The 14,356-nt window shown below is 58.1% G+C and overlaps 1 protein-coding gene across 1 annotated transcript in view; it reads right to left on the bottom strand.

Moving 5' to 3' along the window:
* Positions 1-243: 243 nt before the first annotated feature.
* Positions 244-14,356, bottom strand: part of RTN4RL1 (reticulon 4 receptor like 1) — a 71,431-nt gene continuing 57,318 nt past the window's right edge. The window contains exon 2 of the mRNA XM_014789703.2: positions 244-6,510. Coding sequence (XP_014645189.1) covers positions 5,186-6,510 — 1,325 coding nt within the window. The 3' untranslated portion in view covers positions 244-5,185. The remainder of the gene's footprint in view (positions 6,511-14,356) is intronic.

Genomic DNA, 14,356 nt, shown 5'->3' with positions numbered 1-14,356 from the left:
CACTGCTCCCTGCACAGGGGTCTCCTTTGTTCTCACCCCTCCCTCGTGGCTCTTGGAGGGAGTCCTGTCAACACAGCCCCACAGCTACTCTCTTCTCTTTCTCCCCTGGGGCATCCTCGGTCCCTTCACCTAGTGGACTCTCTAGGGCCATAAACTAGCCTGATTTCAGCGGCCCTCCTAAAAGAGACAGACTGAGAGAGCAGAAGTGGGCATGCATCACGCCGAGCCTCCCTTTTCTCCTGGTTTTTTGATTGTGCAGTGAGTTATTTAGCCAACAATAGATGTTTATGTATATTTTTTTAGAGCTTGTATTTATTAACAGCCTGCAAAGGGGGAGACCAGGAGATCTATACTGAGAGCGCAGTGAGTTAAAAGGGACAATTAGTGGAGCAGAGAGAGATATCGAGCAGAGAATTGTAAAGGATATTTTAATGCACAATCAAAGGTTCTTGAGATATTTTCCAAGTAGACAGAAGGTAAAAGAAAATTGGCCCATTACGAGCTGATAGCGGGGGAATTGGTGACACAGGATGGAGTAATGGCTGATGGGCTGAACTCCTACTTAGTGGAAGGTGAGGCCAGAGAGCCAGACTGGGAGGAGATGAGCCAGAATGTGGCCGCAGCAGGGCAGTAGGCTTAACAGTAGAGGTTGGCCGGGACCGCATCAAAATGTGCACTCGCCCCCGGTCAATCAAAGAATGTGCACAGAGAAAGGCTGGCAGTCTCTGGGTCAGTGTCGAGTAGCGCTGTGAGGAGCTGGGTCCTCGAGGTGGGTCTGGCCAGGGACTGGTGGGGACAGCTTGAGGGGTTGGTGAGAATATGAGGGAGGATTTGCTGGGAGCTCCTGAGGCCCTGAGGCCCCCAGTCGGCTCCAGGGAGCCCTCCCAGCAAACAGGTTCTCTCTGACCCCAGGCCCTGAAGCTCATCCTCCAAGAAGCCTTCCTGCCCATCCCACCCAGGGCCCTCAAACCACCCAATAGGCCTTCTGGAGCCCCCTTTGCTATGGTGGTGGAGTGCTGGGTGATTAGTTAGGTGAGGAGTAAACATTTGCTAAATGGGATTCTTGGCTCCTTGGTAACAAACAGCCCCCTCGCAGGAAAGAAAGGTGGGAGATAGTTGGGGGGTTCTGGGGATGGCTGATGGGCACCCAGAGCAGTACACGTGGAGGTGGCCGAGGGGGTATCTGGGCAGCTGTGCTTGGAAGCAAGGAGAGGGGCTGAGGGCTGAGCCCTGTGTGGAGGGGAAAGGAGGGAGCGCGGGAGACAAAACGGTTACGGGATACTTTCCGAGCTCAGAAGCAGCAGGTGTCTGGGAACGGGCCTCCGGCCCAGGCAGATTTCCAGAGAGCGTTCCAGCTTGCTGGCACTAGGAAAGGATCTGGCTGAGCAAAAGAAGCAAGTTGCGATGATGAAACCCACTGTTGAGGAACATTGGCAAGTGTGCCACGGGTGGGGACCACGTGTTTAGAGGCTGGGGGAGTAGGGTAGGAAAGAGGACCCCAAGTGGGGGGGCCATGCCTCCACTCCCAGAGTCGAGTCCAAGTCCCTGAGTAGGATCCCCCCGGGGTCTTCCCCTTGCCAGGCTCGCCTCCCACACCTCCCCAAAAAGTGTTCCCAGTCCTCAACTCGAAGATCTTTGCTGACACCCCAAACGCAGTGCTATTGCATGCCTCCAGCCCTCTGCCTGGAATACTCCCTATGCTCTTTCTCTGCCTGCTTCCTCATCCTGTGAGAGCCAATGGAGGGTCATCTTCTCCTGGAAACCCTTCCTGACTGCCCCCACCGCAGCTGAGTTTCTCATTGTAGGGGGGCGCTAACAGGGGCACCAATCCCACACTGGTTTCATCAATCCCATACTTGTTTCCAGATCTAGGGTCTGAGCTCCTTATAGGAGAGCCACGTCTTCCCACTTTTATGTCCCCAGAGCCTGGGCCAGTGGCTGGCGCATGTAGGCCCGTGATCAGCATTTGTTGAATGAAGGGTAGGGAGCCAGCCAAGCTCTGGCGTCATGGGAGGAGCTTGTGTGGAGAGACTCTGAGGCCACCAGTGGCCACCCAACTCCTGCCAAAGGCCACCCCCTAGAATAGAGGGCTAGATGGCCAGAGGGGAGAGAGGGAGAAGAGGAGATGGCTCCTTCCTGGGGCCTAGGGAACCTGCTGAGCGAGGATGGCAGAGGGGCTGGCCCCGTCAGGAACAAAGGAGGGGTGGCCTCAGGATTCCCAGGGGCAGGAACCCACACTTCCCTGCCCTGTACCTCCAAGGAGAGTGGTGAGTCTGGTGAGTAGAGGGGCCTTTGCTTAGTCCCGGACTTGTCAACTTGCTCTGATGTATTGGGCAATGGTGTCATTGTAACTGCGTAGCATACGGGCTGCTGAGTGACAAGTGATGTCATCCACAATAGAGCTGCTTTTATTCTCTCTACCTCCTAGAGGAGAAAGCTGCTAAAAATACACCTAGCGTCCTGGGCCCCTCTGTCTTGCCTCTAATAACAGTCGGCAACCAGAGACTATGCTGCGTTCGACAGAAGCAGATCATTTATAAAACATTAGCATTTCTTGTGCTGACATTCCACTTCCATATTACAGGACTTACTAAGTCTTTTTTTAAAAAAATTTAATAAAGTGCTTGGACTCTTGATTTTCCCACTGAGGGCTTTGCTGTCTAAAGTTGGAAATGAAATCAACAACATAACAACATCCTCTGGTTCTAAGGGACAGCCAGGCCCTGGCACTGGCCTGGGTAAGAACAGGCGGACCATCAGGGAGCAACCACAGGCCAAAGATGATTTGTTCTGCCATCGTCGGGCTCCCTTCAGTGCATGTTTCAAGCCTCGTCCAGAGGAGGATTTGTCCAGGCCTGAAAACAGCCCTCCTCCCTCTTCGTGAGGAATGCTCTCCTTTCCTCGAAGCCAAAGAGGCATGTGCAGCCTCAGGACCCTGTCCACTGCTGTCTGGGTCCGTCCCTGGCCTCCTGGAAACCCCTCTGTGCCCCAGGAACTAGCAGTTCCCTTCCAGCCATCTCTGAGCACCCCCAAAATCAACAGCTCAGTAGGTTCTTGGGAACAGGCCGAGAAGGATCCAGGACCAGCCTGCTCTGGGGAGAGACACAGAGAGAGTGCCGCCCCAGCGCAGCCAGAGTGTGGGAAGTGAGTCATATTCTGTGCCGGCGAGGGAAGAACCATCGAACGGAGAACAAGTGTGTGTGTGTGTGTGTGTGTGCGTGTGTGTGTGTGTGTGCACGAGAGTCCCTGTGAGTCAGCGTGCCCCTGCCCCCTATGGCTTCTCCTGCCAACAAATGTGCCGTGTTCTCAAAGCTGTGCCCGGCCAGGCTCGCCCACCCAACAAAAGCCGGGGATCTGCCACCCCTTTAGGAATGCGGGGTTAGGAAATGAGAAACCGGGTACTTGTCCAAGAGAAATTTTTTTAATTATTATTTTTCTCTCTTAATTGGATTCAGTGTTTCTTGCTCCTCACATACATCCTCTCTGGTGGGGAATTCAGGTTTGTGCAAAGCGCAAAGGAGATTATGCTCGCCCAGGGCCCTGGCCAGCAGCATGGCCAACCTTGACCGGAGACCCTGTTCCCTGTCTGGGCTTGCCTGCTCCATTCCCTGCACATCCCTGCTCCTGACCCTGAGTCTGGCCCCGTGACCTCTGCCCATCCCCGGGCATCTTCATAAGAGCCAGGAGGGTACAGGGCCTCCGTAATGCAGAAGTGCCTGAGATGGTTCTTGAAAATTCCCTTTTTGTTCCCCTTCTGCTAAGGCCACCTGACGCTTTCTCTCCTGCCACCCTACATAAGGCCCTCACTGGGATGCCCATCAAAGAGCCTCAAGGAAAAATTCAGCAGCTGAGCCATGCTGGAGGCCTGGGCTCATGCCCAGAGTCTCCCTGGCCTGTCCAGACCATCGCTGGCAAAACCCTAGGCTGACGACACTGCCCAGCCCATTGGACTAACACTGTGGATGCCTCCTTGCCCGTCAGCTTAAAAGACCCAAAGCCCCTTCCTTCACCTTCTCCATCCAGCCCGTCCCCAGGGCCTGGCTCCCTGACATCCAACAAGCTTCTCACTTCTCACCCTGACGCCAACAGCTACCATAGTGGGGGTGATGGGGTGCTCTGGGGCGGCAGACAGGCTTGGGTTGCATATTAAAACATGGTGATGCTCTAAATAGCTAAGAATATTGGTCCCCTGAAGTGATTCTTGCTGCCTCCCCTTCTCCCTGACCCTCCCCACTGACCCTTTGCCCCAGGCCCTGGCAAGCCCAGGTTACATGGGGACTATTGTTGCCAGGTTGAGATTCTAGACAAAAATCCTATAACTCTTTTCTTGCTAGGAATCACCAATACAATCCTTAGTTCATCAGATATAGTTTTCCATATAGTTTACAAACATGAGAAGACATACAGTTTTGTAAGGGAGCGGGGCGGGGGACCTGTGCATTTGTGTATATATATATGTAGAGAGTGTATATATATATATAAGTGGACGTAGTTAGAAAACTGCACCTCCTCTGAGAACCTCATGGAACAGGATGAAGTTCTCAATTTCAGCCTCTGATGATCTTTCCTTTGGTAGTTGGTTCTTGGAGCCCAGCAGCTGGGCCTGGGTCTGCCAGGGTTGCCTGAGACATCAGGAATGAGAGGCGTTACCCCCAAGGGAGGGACTGAAGGTGGCAAACGGCTAGATTCAGCGCAGGTTGACTAAGTGGCCTCAAGCAAGAGCCAAAATACCACCTGCTCATGTGCTCCCAGACGGCTGGTCGGCCCAGCCCCTTGGGGGAGCCTCGTCTGTTCTCCTCTGGGTCCTGCTTCCTCCGGGAGTGGTGGGGGCCCTCAGACCTCTCCAGATGACCAAGATTCCACATAGCCTGGCTCCCGTGGGGCACTGTCCCATGGCTGCTAAGGAAGGATTCACTTTTCGCACTTGAACCGCCTTGCTGGATGGGTGCTGTCCGTGGGTGCTCGGCGGGGGCTGGCTGGGACGCTGGGTGAGATGCGCTAATTCCCTCCTGCTTGGGGCTGTACACTTTGGGTTTATAATCCACCGGGCAGGGCCCAGACAGCAGCCAAAGCCTCTACCAGCCTTTGCCTGAAACCCAGCAGATCCTCCACTTGTTAAAAAAAGAAAAGAAATTCTGTTCCTTGGTGGACATGTGGCAGTGCTGGGTGCTGGCTCCTTGAGTCCTCAGCGGAGAGTGACTGCCAGCCCCAGTATCCAGGCCAGGAGCGATGCCCCCAGGGAACTGCCTGAGGAGGCCTGCTGCACCCCACTGGGGGCACGGATGGGGGTCCTGCGGGCACACTTGCCCTTCCTCTTGGGCCGTGCCGTGGGCATGATGTCAAAGCTGAACTTGTGCTGGTAGTCGGGGGCGTAGTCCTGCAGCTCGTGGGCCTGCTTCCCGGCGCCGGCCTTCGAGACCTGGTTGCGGTTCCTGTGGCTGGTGCAGTTCTTTCCCGGCTTCTTGTGGCCCAGCCGGGAGCCGGGCAGACGGCCATGTGCGTGGCCCTTGTCCCTGGCGGGGCCGTGGGGTGGGTGGTGTTCCTTGCGGGCAGCCCTGTCAGTGGTGGTGAGCGTGTGCGACTTGATCTGGTGCGGGGACGCTGGCCCTGTGCAGTTCCGGAAGTCCTCGGCCCTCAGCAGCTTCAGGTCCTGGCCACGCCGCAGCTCGGGGGACACGCAGGGGACGGCGGAGCTGGAGCCTCGGAACCTCCGCAGCCATTCCCACAGGGAGCGCGCCCGGCAGCCACAGTCCCAGGCGTTCCCGTTGAGCCGGAGGAACTCCAGGGCCCCCAGGGGTGCCAGGCAGTCGCCCTGCAGCTCAGTGAGACTGTTGTTGAAGAGGAAGAGGGTGGTCAGCCTGCGAAGGTCGTGGAAAGCCTTGTGGTGGACCCACTGCAGCTGGTTCTCATGCAGCAGCAGCCGGTCCAGGTTCACCAATCCCCGGAAGGTATCCTGGCCCAGGCTCCACAGCTTGTTGCCATGGAGAAACAGGTGGCTGAGGTTGACCAGGTCCACAAAGATGTCATCCTGGAGGTACTCAATGTGGTTGTCCTGCAGGTAGAGGTACTGCAGGCTGTGCAAGCCACCGAAGATGCCCGCCGGCAGGGCGCTGAGCCCACACTTATAGAGGTAGAGGGCATGGAGCTTCACCAGACCCTGGAAGGTCTCAGGTGCCAGCGTCCGCAGCTGCCGGTTGTCGCCAAGGTCCAGCTCCTCCAGGTGCACGAAGCCCTCAAAGGTTCTGGGGTCAATGAAGGTGATGTTGTTGGAGTAGATCCACAGGGTGACCATAGCGGGGCTGAAGTGGCCCCGCTGGAGGAGGGTGATGCGGTTGTTCTGCAGGAAGATGCGCTCGCTGTCCTCCGGGATGCCCTCAGGGATGGCATCGAAGTTGTGAGCCTGGCAGCTGACCGTCATGGGTGCCGGGTAGCACACACAGTCCCGCGGGCAGCCGCCACCCAGGGGCAGCTCCCCGGCCAGCAGCAGAAGTAGCAGTTCCACACAGCACCCTGGCAGGAGAGAGAGCACAGCCAGGTCAGGGGCTGCCCTAGGAGGCGAGAGACGGACAGGGTGGCAGGGCGGGGATGGGCACGAGACACTCGATGGCCGGCTGGGGCTCTGTCCTTGTCTGCTGTGCTCAGCAGTCTGGGATGGTAGACTCCTGAAGGCCTGGCTCCGGGTGGAAGGGAGGAAGGCAGGTCAGGCCCACGCCAGGCCCCATCTGCGGCTAGATACTGCTCCCTACACCCTGGCGCCCACCTCTGCTGGGGGTTCTAGCCCCAGCCTGAGCCATGAGGTGAGCTTGGCATGAAGGCTCTGCTCCCTCATACTTCCTTAGCCCCACACATAAAACTCTCTAGCTGCACCCCAGAGCTGCTGGGCCCTGCCCCTTCAGGCTCTGTCTGCCCTGTTGGGGTAGGGGTCACAACCCTGGACACAGCAGCCAGCCTCCAGTTCCTGTCCCAGCTCTGCCACTTAGTTGTCAGTATCTGTGTGAACAGATAGTGGTGCAGACTCCTGTCTAACAAAGTAAATATCTCCTATGGAGTCCTGAGGAGTCTTTTTATTTAAAATTTTCCAAATAACAAGCAAAGTATGCATGCATGACACCAAGAGCATCTAGAAAGATGTCTCACTTATAGCACCTTCCGTGTCCTCAAATATGCAACCCTCCTCTGTGTCTCAGTTTCCTCTTTTTTAAACAGCGCTAGTCGTCCCTTGCGGAGCTGTGAGGATGTACTGGGAGGACACGTGTGTGAGGACTGGGGAGGCAGCAGGGCTGACAGGCTCTGGGGCCCATGAAGCTGCCAGAGTGAGGCTGCCCCTCATTCAGGTCCACCTTCCGGCCCCTCCCCTGTCCCCGCCTCCTCGCTGGGGCTCCCAGGCTGTGGCTGCAAACCAGCCTTGCCTCGAGACTGTCCGGAGCATTTCCTCTGTAGCTTCCCTCTAATTGGGCATTAATTAGGCATTCGTTAATGGATCCTTAAAATAATTTATTTTCGGATGTGTCCAGCCTGTGGTCGGATAATAGCCCCATGCTCATTATCAGACCAGCCTCATTATGGACGATTGTCATTACCTGCCTTTTTCCAGGGTTGCAGCTGCCCCAGGCAGCCTGGCAGGCACATCGGTGTCCAGGGGACAGGCTCCAGGCCTGTCAACCTCCACCCCGCAGAGCCAGGCAGCCATCTTGTCACTGCCTGGGTTGGCCTCCTGCTCCTTCCCTGCCAGCTTGGCCAGCCAGGCCTCTTGGGAGAGCCAGGCGCCTGGGGCAGCTCAGCTGATTCTGACTCTGCCAGCTGTGCCCAGAGCATGTAGAATAAGACAGCCAACCCTCCGGCCACTCGCAGCCGCCTGGCTCCCAGCCTCACACCGGCCACCCGGCAGGGCTCCCAGGCCTGCCGCTGCCCCAGCCGCCCGCCCAAGTTCAGGCAGGCATTGCCACCACTGCCACCCTCTCGCTCCTGGCAGAAATGGTGTCGTAAATAAGTGACAGCTCCCAGCTGTTGGGAGTTATGGGCTCCCAGAGAGTGGCAGCTGCTTCCTGTCCCCCTGTAATCACCCAGCTTCGACCGAACATTTCCAACACATAAAAATCATCGCACATAATTTGGTTTTTGCATAATTGGGTTCAGTTCCGATTTCAGAGCAATTATGACCTCAGTAGTGGTGGCAGTGCAGCTGTGAGGACCTTTTCTGGGCCGGGCCACACTCTATGCTGCCCCTGCAGTGCCTTCAGTCATTGAGACTGCTGGACAGCCTGCAGGCCAGAGGCTGGTGCCTCCTAAGTCTCAGTTTCCCCTCTGTAGGGGATGACTGCTATGCCAGCATTCCCCACATAGCCAGGGAGCTACGCCAGCGCTCCCCACATGGAGGCTCGGGTCTGACCTCCAGACCCCCATTGCCCACCTTGGTCTGGCCAGGGGGCCCTAGCCCCGCAGAGGGAGGCAGGAGTGTGAGGGGATAGGAGCCTGGACCCCAAACCCCAGCTGACTCTCGGGAAGCATTCCCGCTGCCTTGAGCCTCCAACGCCCAGGGCTGGGAGGAGGGCCCAACCTTCCACTGAGCCCACCACTCCCTCTCCCCTCTCTCAGCTAGCACCCTCACCCCTGCCAGGGCTGCTGTCTCCCAGGAGCCCTGCCTCAGGGAGGCAGCCACCCCGCCACTCTAGGGAGCCCAGGGCGCCCCTCTTAGCTTAAGGGCATTCACAGTGCTCACTGTGCTGAAGGGAACAGAGCCATGGCCACAAACCTGTGCTTGTGGGACAAGTGCCACACCAGACCCCCCCAGGGGTCTTGCCAAGACAAAGGCCTTTCCTTCCCTTAAGTCTGGCAGCAGAGAGACGCTCACCGTGGGGCCTGAGGGGAGTGTGGCAGGCTCAGCGCTGATACCACTCGACATTTACGCAGCTTATGGAGTTTATGAAGTGCTTCTGCTTGCGTCCCCCTGATCCTCAGAACTACCCTGTGTGGTGGTGGTGGGGCAGGGGGTTCTCCTGCCCCGACCAGGGGTGAGGGCAGACAGCCCTTCTGCATGCTGTTGTGGCTCTGTCTCTCTGAGGCCTCGAGATGGGGTTCTCTGAAATGGTCCCCAGAGAAGCAAGGAGCCCTGTGGAGAGCAGCACCCCTCTCTCAGACAGGAGCCCCCAGGGGATGTTGGGGCACAGGGGAAAATGGGCAAAGACCCCAGCTTGGGTGAAAAAGCCAACTGCCCAAAAATCTAGGCGTGCGCTTAGCAGCTGACATGTGAACACACTTCGGCAGGTGGGAGGGGTCAGTTAACAGGGGGTGGAGTGAAGGTGGGACCCAGGGCAGGAGCCACGTGCCCTTCCTCTGACAGAGGCCCAGGGGAGGCAGGGACCCCAGCCAACGCTTGGAGCTGCTCTCCATCCTTCAGTACTGCCTGGATGCCAGGGAACCAGGCCAGGGAAGCTGCCCTTGCAGCTACCCCTGCCCCTCCCCTTGGGCACTGGGGTGGGTGTCAGCTGAGTCTGCTTCTCCACCTTGGAAACTGGTCCCACCTCTAAGGTCCTGGACCAGCCCTCCCAGCCAATCCCACCAGCCCCTGGCACACCCTGGCCCTGGATCGTCACCCTGCTGAGTTTCTTCCCAGGGAGGCTGGCTCTGCGTTGCTGCAGCTCCTCCTATGCCCCCTCCGTGTGGCCCATGGGAGCCCCGACCCGCTGATCGCTGATTAATGTACTAACAATGAGGCCGGTGCCTTCGCTGTGCATTTTAAGATTGCAAATTAGCAAGGATCCAAGGCTCCACGGAGCCTTGTACCCCTTCCCATCAGCCTCTTCGCCCCCTCCTGGGTGGGGCAGGGGTTGCTCTGCCTGAGGGGGCTCTTCCCCTCTTCCTCAGGCTCTCCTTCTGCTCAGCCTCTCCTCCTCCTCCTCCTCCAGCGGCACGCACCCAACTGACCGCTCGGTTACTCCCAAACCTCCCGGCCTCCCACACGTCACCCGTGTCTCCGTAGCCTCATTTGCTCCTTCCCCCATTCCACACTTGCCGCTGGAGTCCTGGAGTGTCCAAGGTGCCAGGGCAGGGAGGGGCCCAGGGAGGAACTCACAGGTTCACTAGCAGATAAGGGGGTCTCACAGTACCAGGCAGTCCGGCCAGGTGCTGGGCCCAGAGTAGGCACCTAGGGGTATGTGCGTGTCGGGGGGAAGCTCAGGGAAGGCCCCTACCGCCCCTGTGCCACCTCCTCCATGAACCCCTCTGCTCCCCTGCCAGCACAGAGGATGTGCAGAAAAGGAAAGCTGGTATTGTTTACACATCCTCCTTTGTGCAAACCCCAAACCCCTCACCCCTAGGCAAGAACCTCACCCAGTCCACTCAGCAGCCCATTCATAAGATGTGCTTAATGACAATCGCACAGGGGCTGGACCTGGTGGGGTGGATGGGAAGGGCATTCCAGGCACAGGGCACAGCATGTGCAAAGCGGAAGCAGGTGGCAGCTCTCCATCTTACCCCAGCCCCTCTCAGCCTCTAATTAGCCAGAACTCCCAAAGAGGCAGTAACACCAGCTCAGCTGGGTGGGGGGAGGCCAGGGAGCTCCCCACTGGGACCAGCACTGACAGGGCCCTGGCCAGCACAGTCCCAGGCCAGATGGCCAGTTTGGCAGGAGCCGGGCAGCTTCCCTGCCCCTGGCAGAAGGAAGGAAACTCACCAAGGAGGACCCAGCCCTAAGCATATACCAGGTTCTTTACATGCAATCCTCACCACACCCCCGTGGGTGTCACATCATTTCACAGGGGAGGAAGCGAGGGACAGAGAGGGAAGCAGTTAGCCAAGGCCACACAGCTGGTGAGCAGGGCGGTGGAGCAGGCCTCACCCCACTGACTTCTCAGGGGAGCTCCACGCTGTGTGGGCAGGGCAGCCTCATCTGAGGGCTGGTCAGGCCTCCCTGGCCCCAGGGTCTTGGACCTGACCCTGACCTGAGTCTGGCACCTGTCGGCCGTCGGCACCGAGGTGGCTGCCTCTCCCTACAGCTGCGCAGGGACAGAGTGATAGACTGGCATCCTTGTGGGCCCCTGGGCAGGTCCATGGGACTCTCTGTGGCTCAGAGATTGGCCACCCCTGTGGTCAAGCCTTCTGGCTCTGCAGCTGCCCTCCCCTTGCACAAGGCCGAGCTCCCCCAACCCCCTACTCTGACCCAGCCTTGCCAGATGCTCCTGTCTAAGCCAATCGATGCTAACCAAATGGCTCTGCTGGTCAGATAACGGCCTCAGGCCAGGCGGGCTGTGCTTACAGAGCTAGTGGCGCCTCAGACCACTTGGCACTGTCCCTCCGAGCTGCAACCAAGCACAGGCCACTTCCTGGTGAGCCTCCCCCACCCCCACCCCGCCCTAGCCTGGCCCAGCCCTTGAGACAAGGAAGCCAGCCAGGGCAGAGCTGGGTTTCCCTCCTCGGCCCCCACTGCTGGACATGGGGCGTTGGGTAGGACTGCCGGCAGCTCCCTGTCGCATGGCACAGGGCAGTGGGACAAGCACAGGCTTTGAAGCCAGAGAGACCTGGGTCCCAGCTCCCCGATTTAACAAGTGTGTCCCCTTGCTTGTGTGAGCCTCATTTTCCTCACCTGTGAAATGGGTACAATCATTTAAAGCTCCACCTGGCCCTCTCTGTCTGCAAGTGCTGTATCCACCTGCCTCCTCCACACCTCCATCTGTCAAATGCAAGCCGTCCAAAGTTGAGCTGCTGCCCCCTGCACCTGCATCTTCGCCATCTCAGGTGAAGGTGGCTCCTTCATTCTGGCTGCTCAGGCCAAGAACCTCGGAGTCCTGTCAACTCCTCTCTCTCACCTCACACCCAATCCGTCAGAAATCCTGTCGGCTCAACCTCAGAACTTATCCAGAATCCATCCACTTCTCATGGCCACCGCCCCAGTCTGGGCAACCATCTTCTCTCACCTGGACTGCCGCAACAGCCTCCTGAGTGGTCCCCGTGCTCCCACCCCGGCCCCGACATCTAGGCTAACACAGCAGCGAAAGCGAGTCAGAGCATGTGGCTGCTCTGCTCACACCCTCTGTGGTTCCCAGCGCACTCACTAAGAACTCTCCAAGTCCTCACCAGGGTTCAAAGGCCCGCCTGGCACTTCCTCCCCTCCTTCTCCCCCTCTCCTTCTCCCCCAGCCTCACTCTTGCTGTTCTTTCATATGCTGGGTGGTCCTGCCTCCAGCCTTTTGCAGTGCTGTTCCCTCTGCCTGGAGCACTTCCCAGGATATCCCAGGGCTCCTGCCCTCACCAGATTCAGGTCTCTCCCCCGCCCCCTTCTCCGTGAGGCCTTCCCCAGCTGCCTGTTTCAAATGGGCCCCTTCTCTGTTCTTCCTTTCCCCATAACATTCGTCCTCTTCTTTTTTTTTTTTTTTAAAGATTTTATTTATTTATTTTCCCCCCAAAGCCCCAGCAGATAGTTGTATGTCATAGCTGCACAACCCTCCAGTTGCTATATGTGGGACGCGGCCTCAGCATGGCCGGAGAAGCGGTGCGGCGGTGCGCGCCCGGGATCCGAACCCGGGCCGCCAGCAGCGGAGCGCGCGCACTTAACCACTAAGCCACAGGGCCGGCCCCATTCGTCCTCTTCTAATAAATTATAGCATGTTTTTATTTATCTTGCTTATTTTCTCTCTCCCCCCACTGAGTGTCAGCTCCACAAGGACAGTGATTTTGTCTGGTGTATTCCCTGCCGTACCCCCAGGGCCTAGAATGGTGCCTGGCATACAGTAGGTGCTCCAGAAGAAAACCCTAGGCCCAGGGCCTGGCTCATAGTAGGTGCTCAGTAAGCATAGTGGTTCTTATTAGTACTGAGGCCTCTGGAGTGAGAGCAGACTCAGCCTTGGCTCTCTCCCCAGGGCCCCTTGTCCATCGCAGAGGTGACAGGAGCGAGGAGAGCTCTGGGGCAGGGTGACAGCACAGGTTTGCCTGGGACTCAGGGATTTCTAGGGATGCAGGACTTGTAGTGCTAAAACCGGAAAGTCCCAAACAAACCAGGACATGTTAGTCACCCTATCTGAGGGCCAAGACTGTGCTCCCCCCACCCCGCCAAAACACCCTCTGGGCACAGGAGGGGAGGGGACAAACAGGTAGGCAGGAAGCATGAGTGTTCTCCAGGACACCCACACCTCAGGCCCAGTGCCTGAGGCCCGGGAGGCAGGCCTGGGCCTAGGCGGAGCCTGTGTGTGCATGTGTGCACGTGGATCTGTGCACATCTGTGTGTGTTTATCTGTGTGTGTGACGTGGCCGTGTGTGCACGTGCATGCACGTATCTGAGTACACGTGTGCATACGTAAGCACACGCTGGTCTCTGGAGACCACGGAGGGGGCTGGCAGCCGGCCCTTTCATCCTGCAGCATTCCTGAACTCCATCCCGGAGAGCGGGCAGGGCCCTCCTCCAAGCAGAGCGCACGCCCCGGCCTGTGATACCCCGTGTTATCTCCGTGCTCACTCCGGCTTTGCCTTCAGCTCCCGCTCTCCTCCTGACACGCTGAATTGTGTACCCACTCCAGGTCCCTCCAGCACACCAGGATCACTCTCAGCTGGGAAGCAGGCGGCCCCTTATTGAAACAACCTTTCAGCTTTCATCAGCTGCGGCTAGTCCCCAGAGCAGGCCTGGCGGGGAACACAGAGCTAATTGGGCTGCCAAGCTCTCAGGGGGCCTTGCTGGAGCAACCTCGGGCTCCCCTATCCTCTGCCTTTCCTTGTCTAGCCCTCCTCGCGGCGGGGGTCCGTGTGTGTGTGTTGGGGGTGGCTAAAGGCTGGCACAGGCAGCTCTGTACGGAGGTACTGCCTGGGCTTAGGACCAGCCCCACTGGGAACACATTTCAGCTGGGCAACCTCAGACAGGTCACTAAACCTCTGAGGCCTCAGTTTCCTAGGCCAGGAGCTGAGAGTCAGACCACTTGCCTTATTGGGTATTGGAAGCTCTCAGTGAGGCTGTGCCCCTGACCTCTAGCCCAGGGTGGGATGCAGGGGAGGTGCTCCCAAGCGTGATGATTGTGTTGCTGCTGCTGATACTGTTATCAAAGGGAGCTGCTGCCTGCCCCCTCAGGGATCTCCCCAACCCCCAGCAGACCCTGGCCTTCACCCCAACCGCCCTGGTGCTCCCAGATCCTAGGGGCCTGGTACAGGGACCTGACTGATGGGATAGCGAGTCAGGGCTCAACCCCAGGTTCAAGTTCGCTGCCAAGCCTTGGCTGCCCCCAGGGCACAGCAGGTGGGGACAGGGTCTTGACTTCTCTACTCTGTCCTCTCTCCCAGTCCATCCATCTTTACCTGGAGCCGCCAGCTCTCTGCAGGAAGCACAGGGCACATAGGCTCTACCTTCACCTTGTGAAGCCCCCCTGGGGCTCATAAAA

The sequence above is a fragment of the Ceratotherium simum genome, chromosome 16 (assembly GCF_057802395.1).
Source record: "Ceratotherium simum simum isolate JZ-2026a chromosome 16, ASM5780239v1, whole genome shotgun sequence".
NCBI classification, from domain to species: Eukaryota; Metazoa; Chordata; class Mammalia; order Perissodactyla; family Rhinocerotidae; genus Ceratotherium; species Ceratotherium simum.
This window is presented reverse-complemented; position numbering and strand designations above follow the sequence as displayed.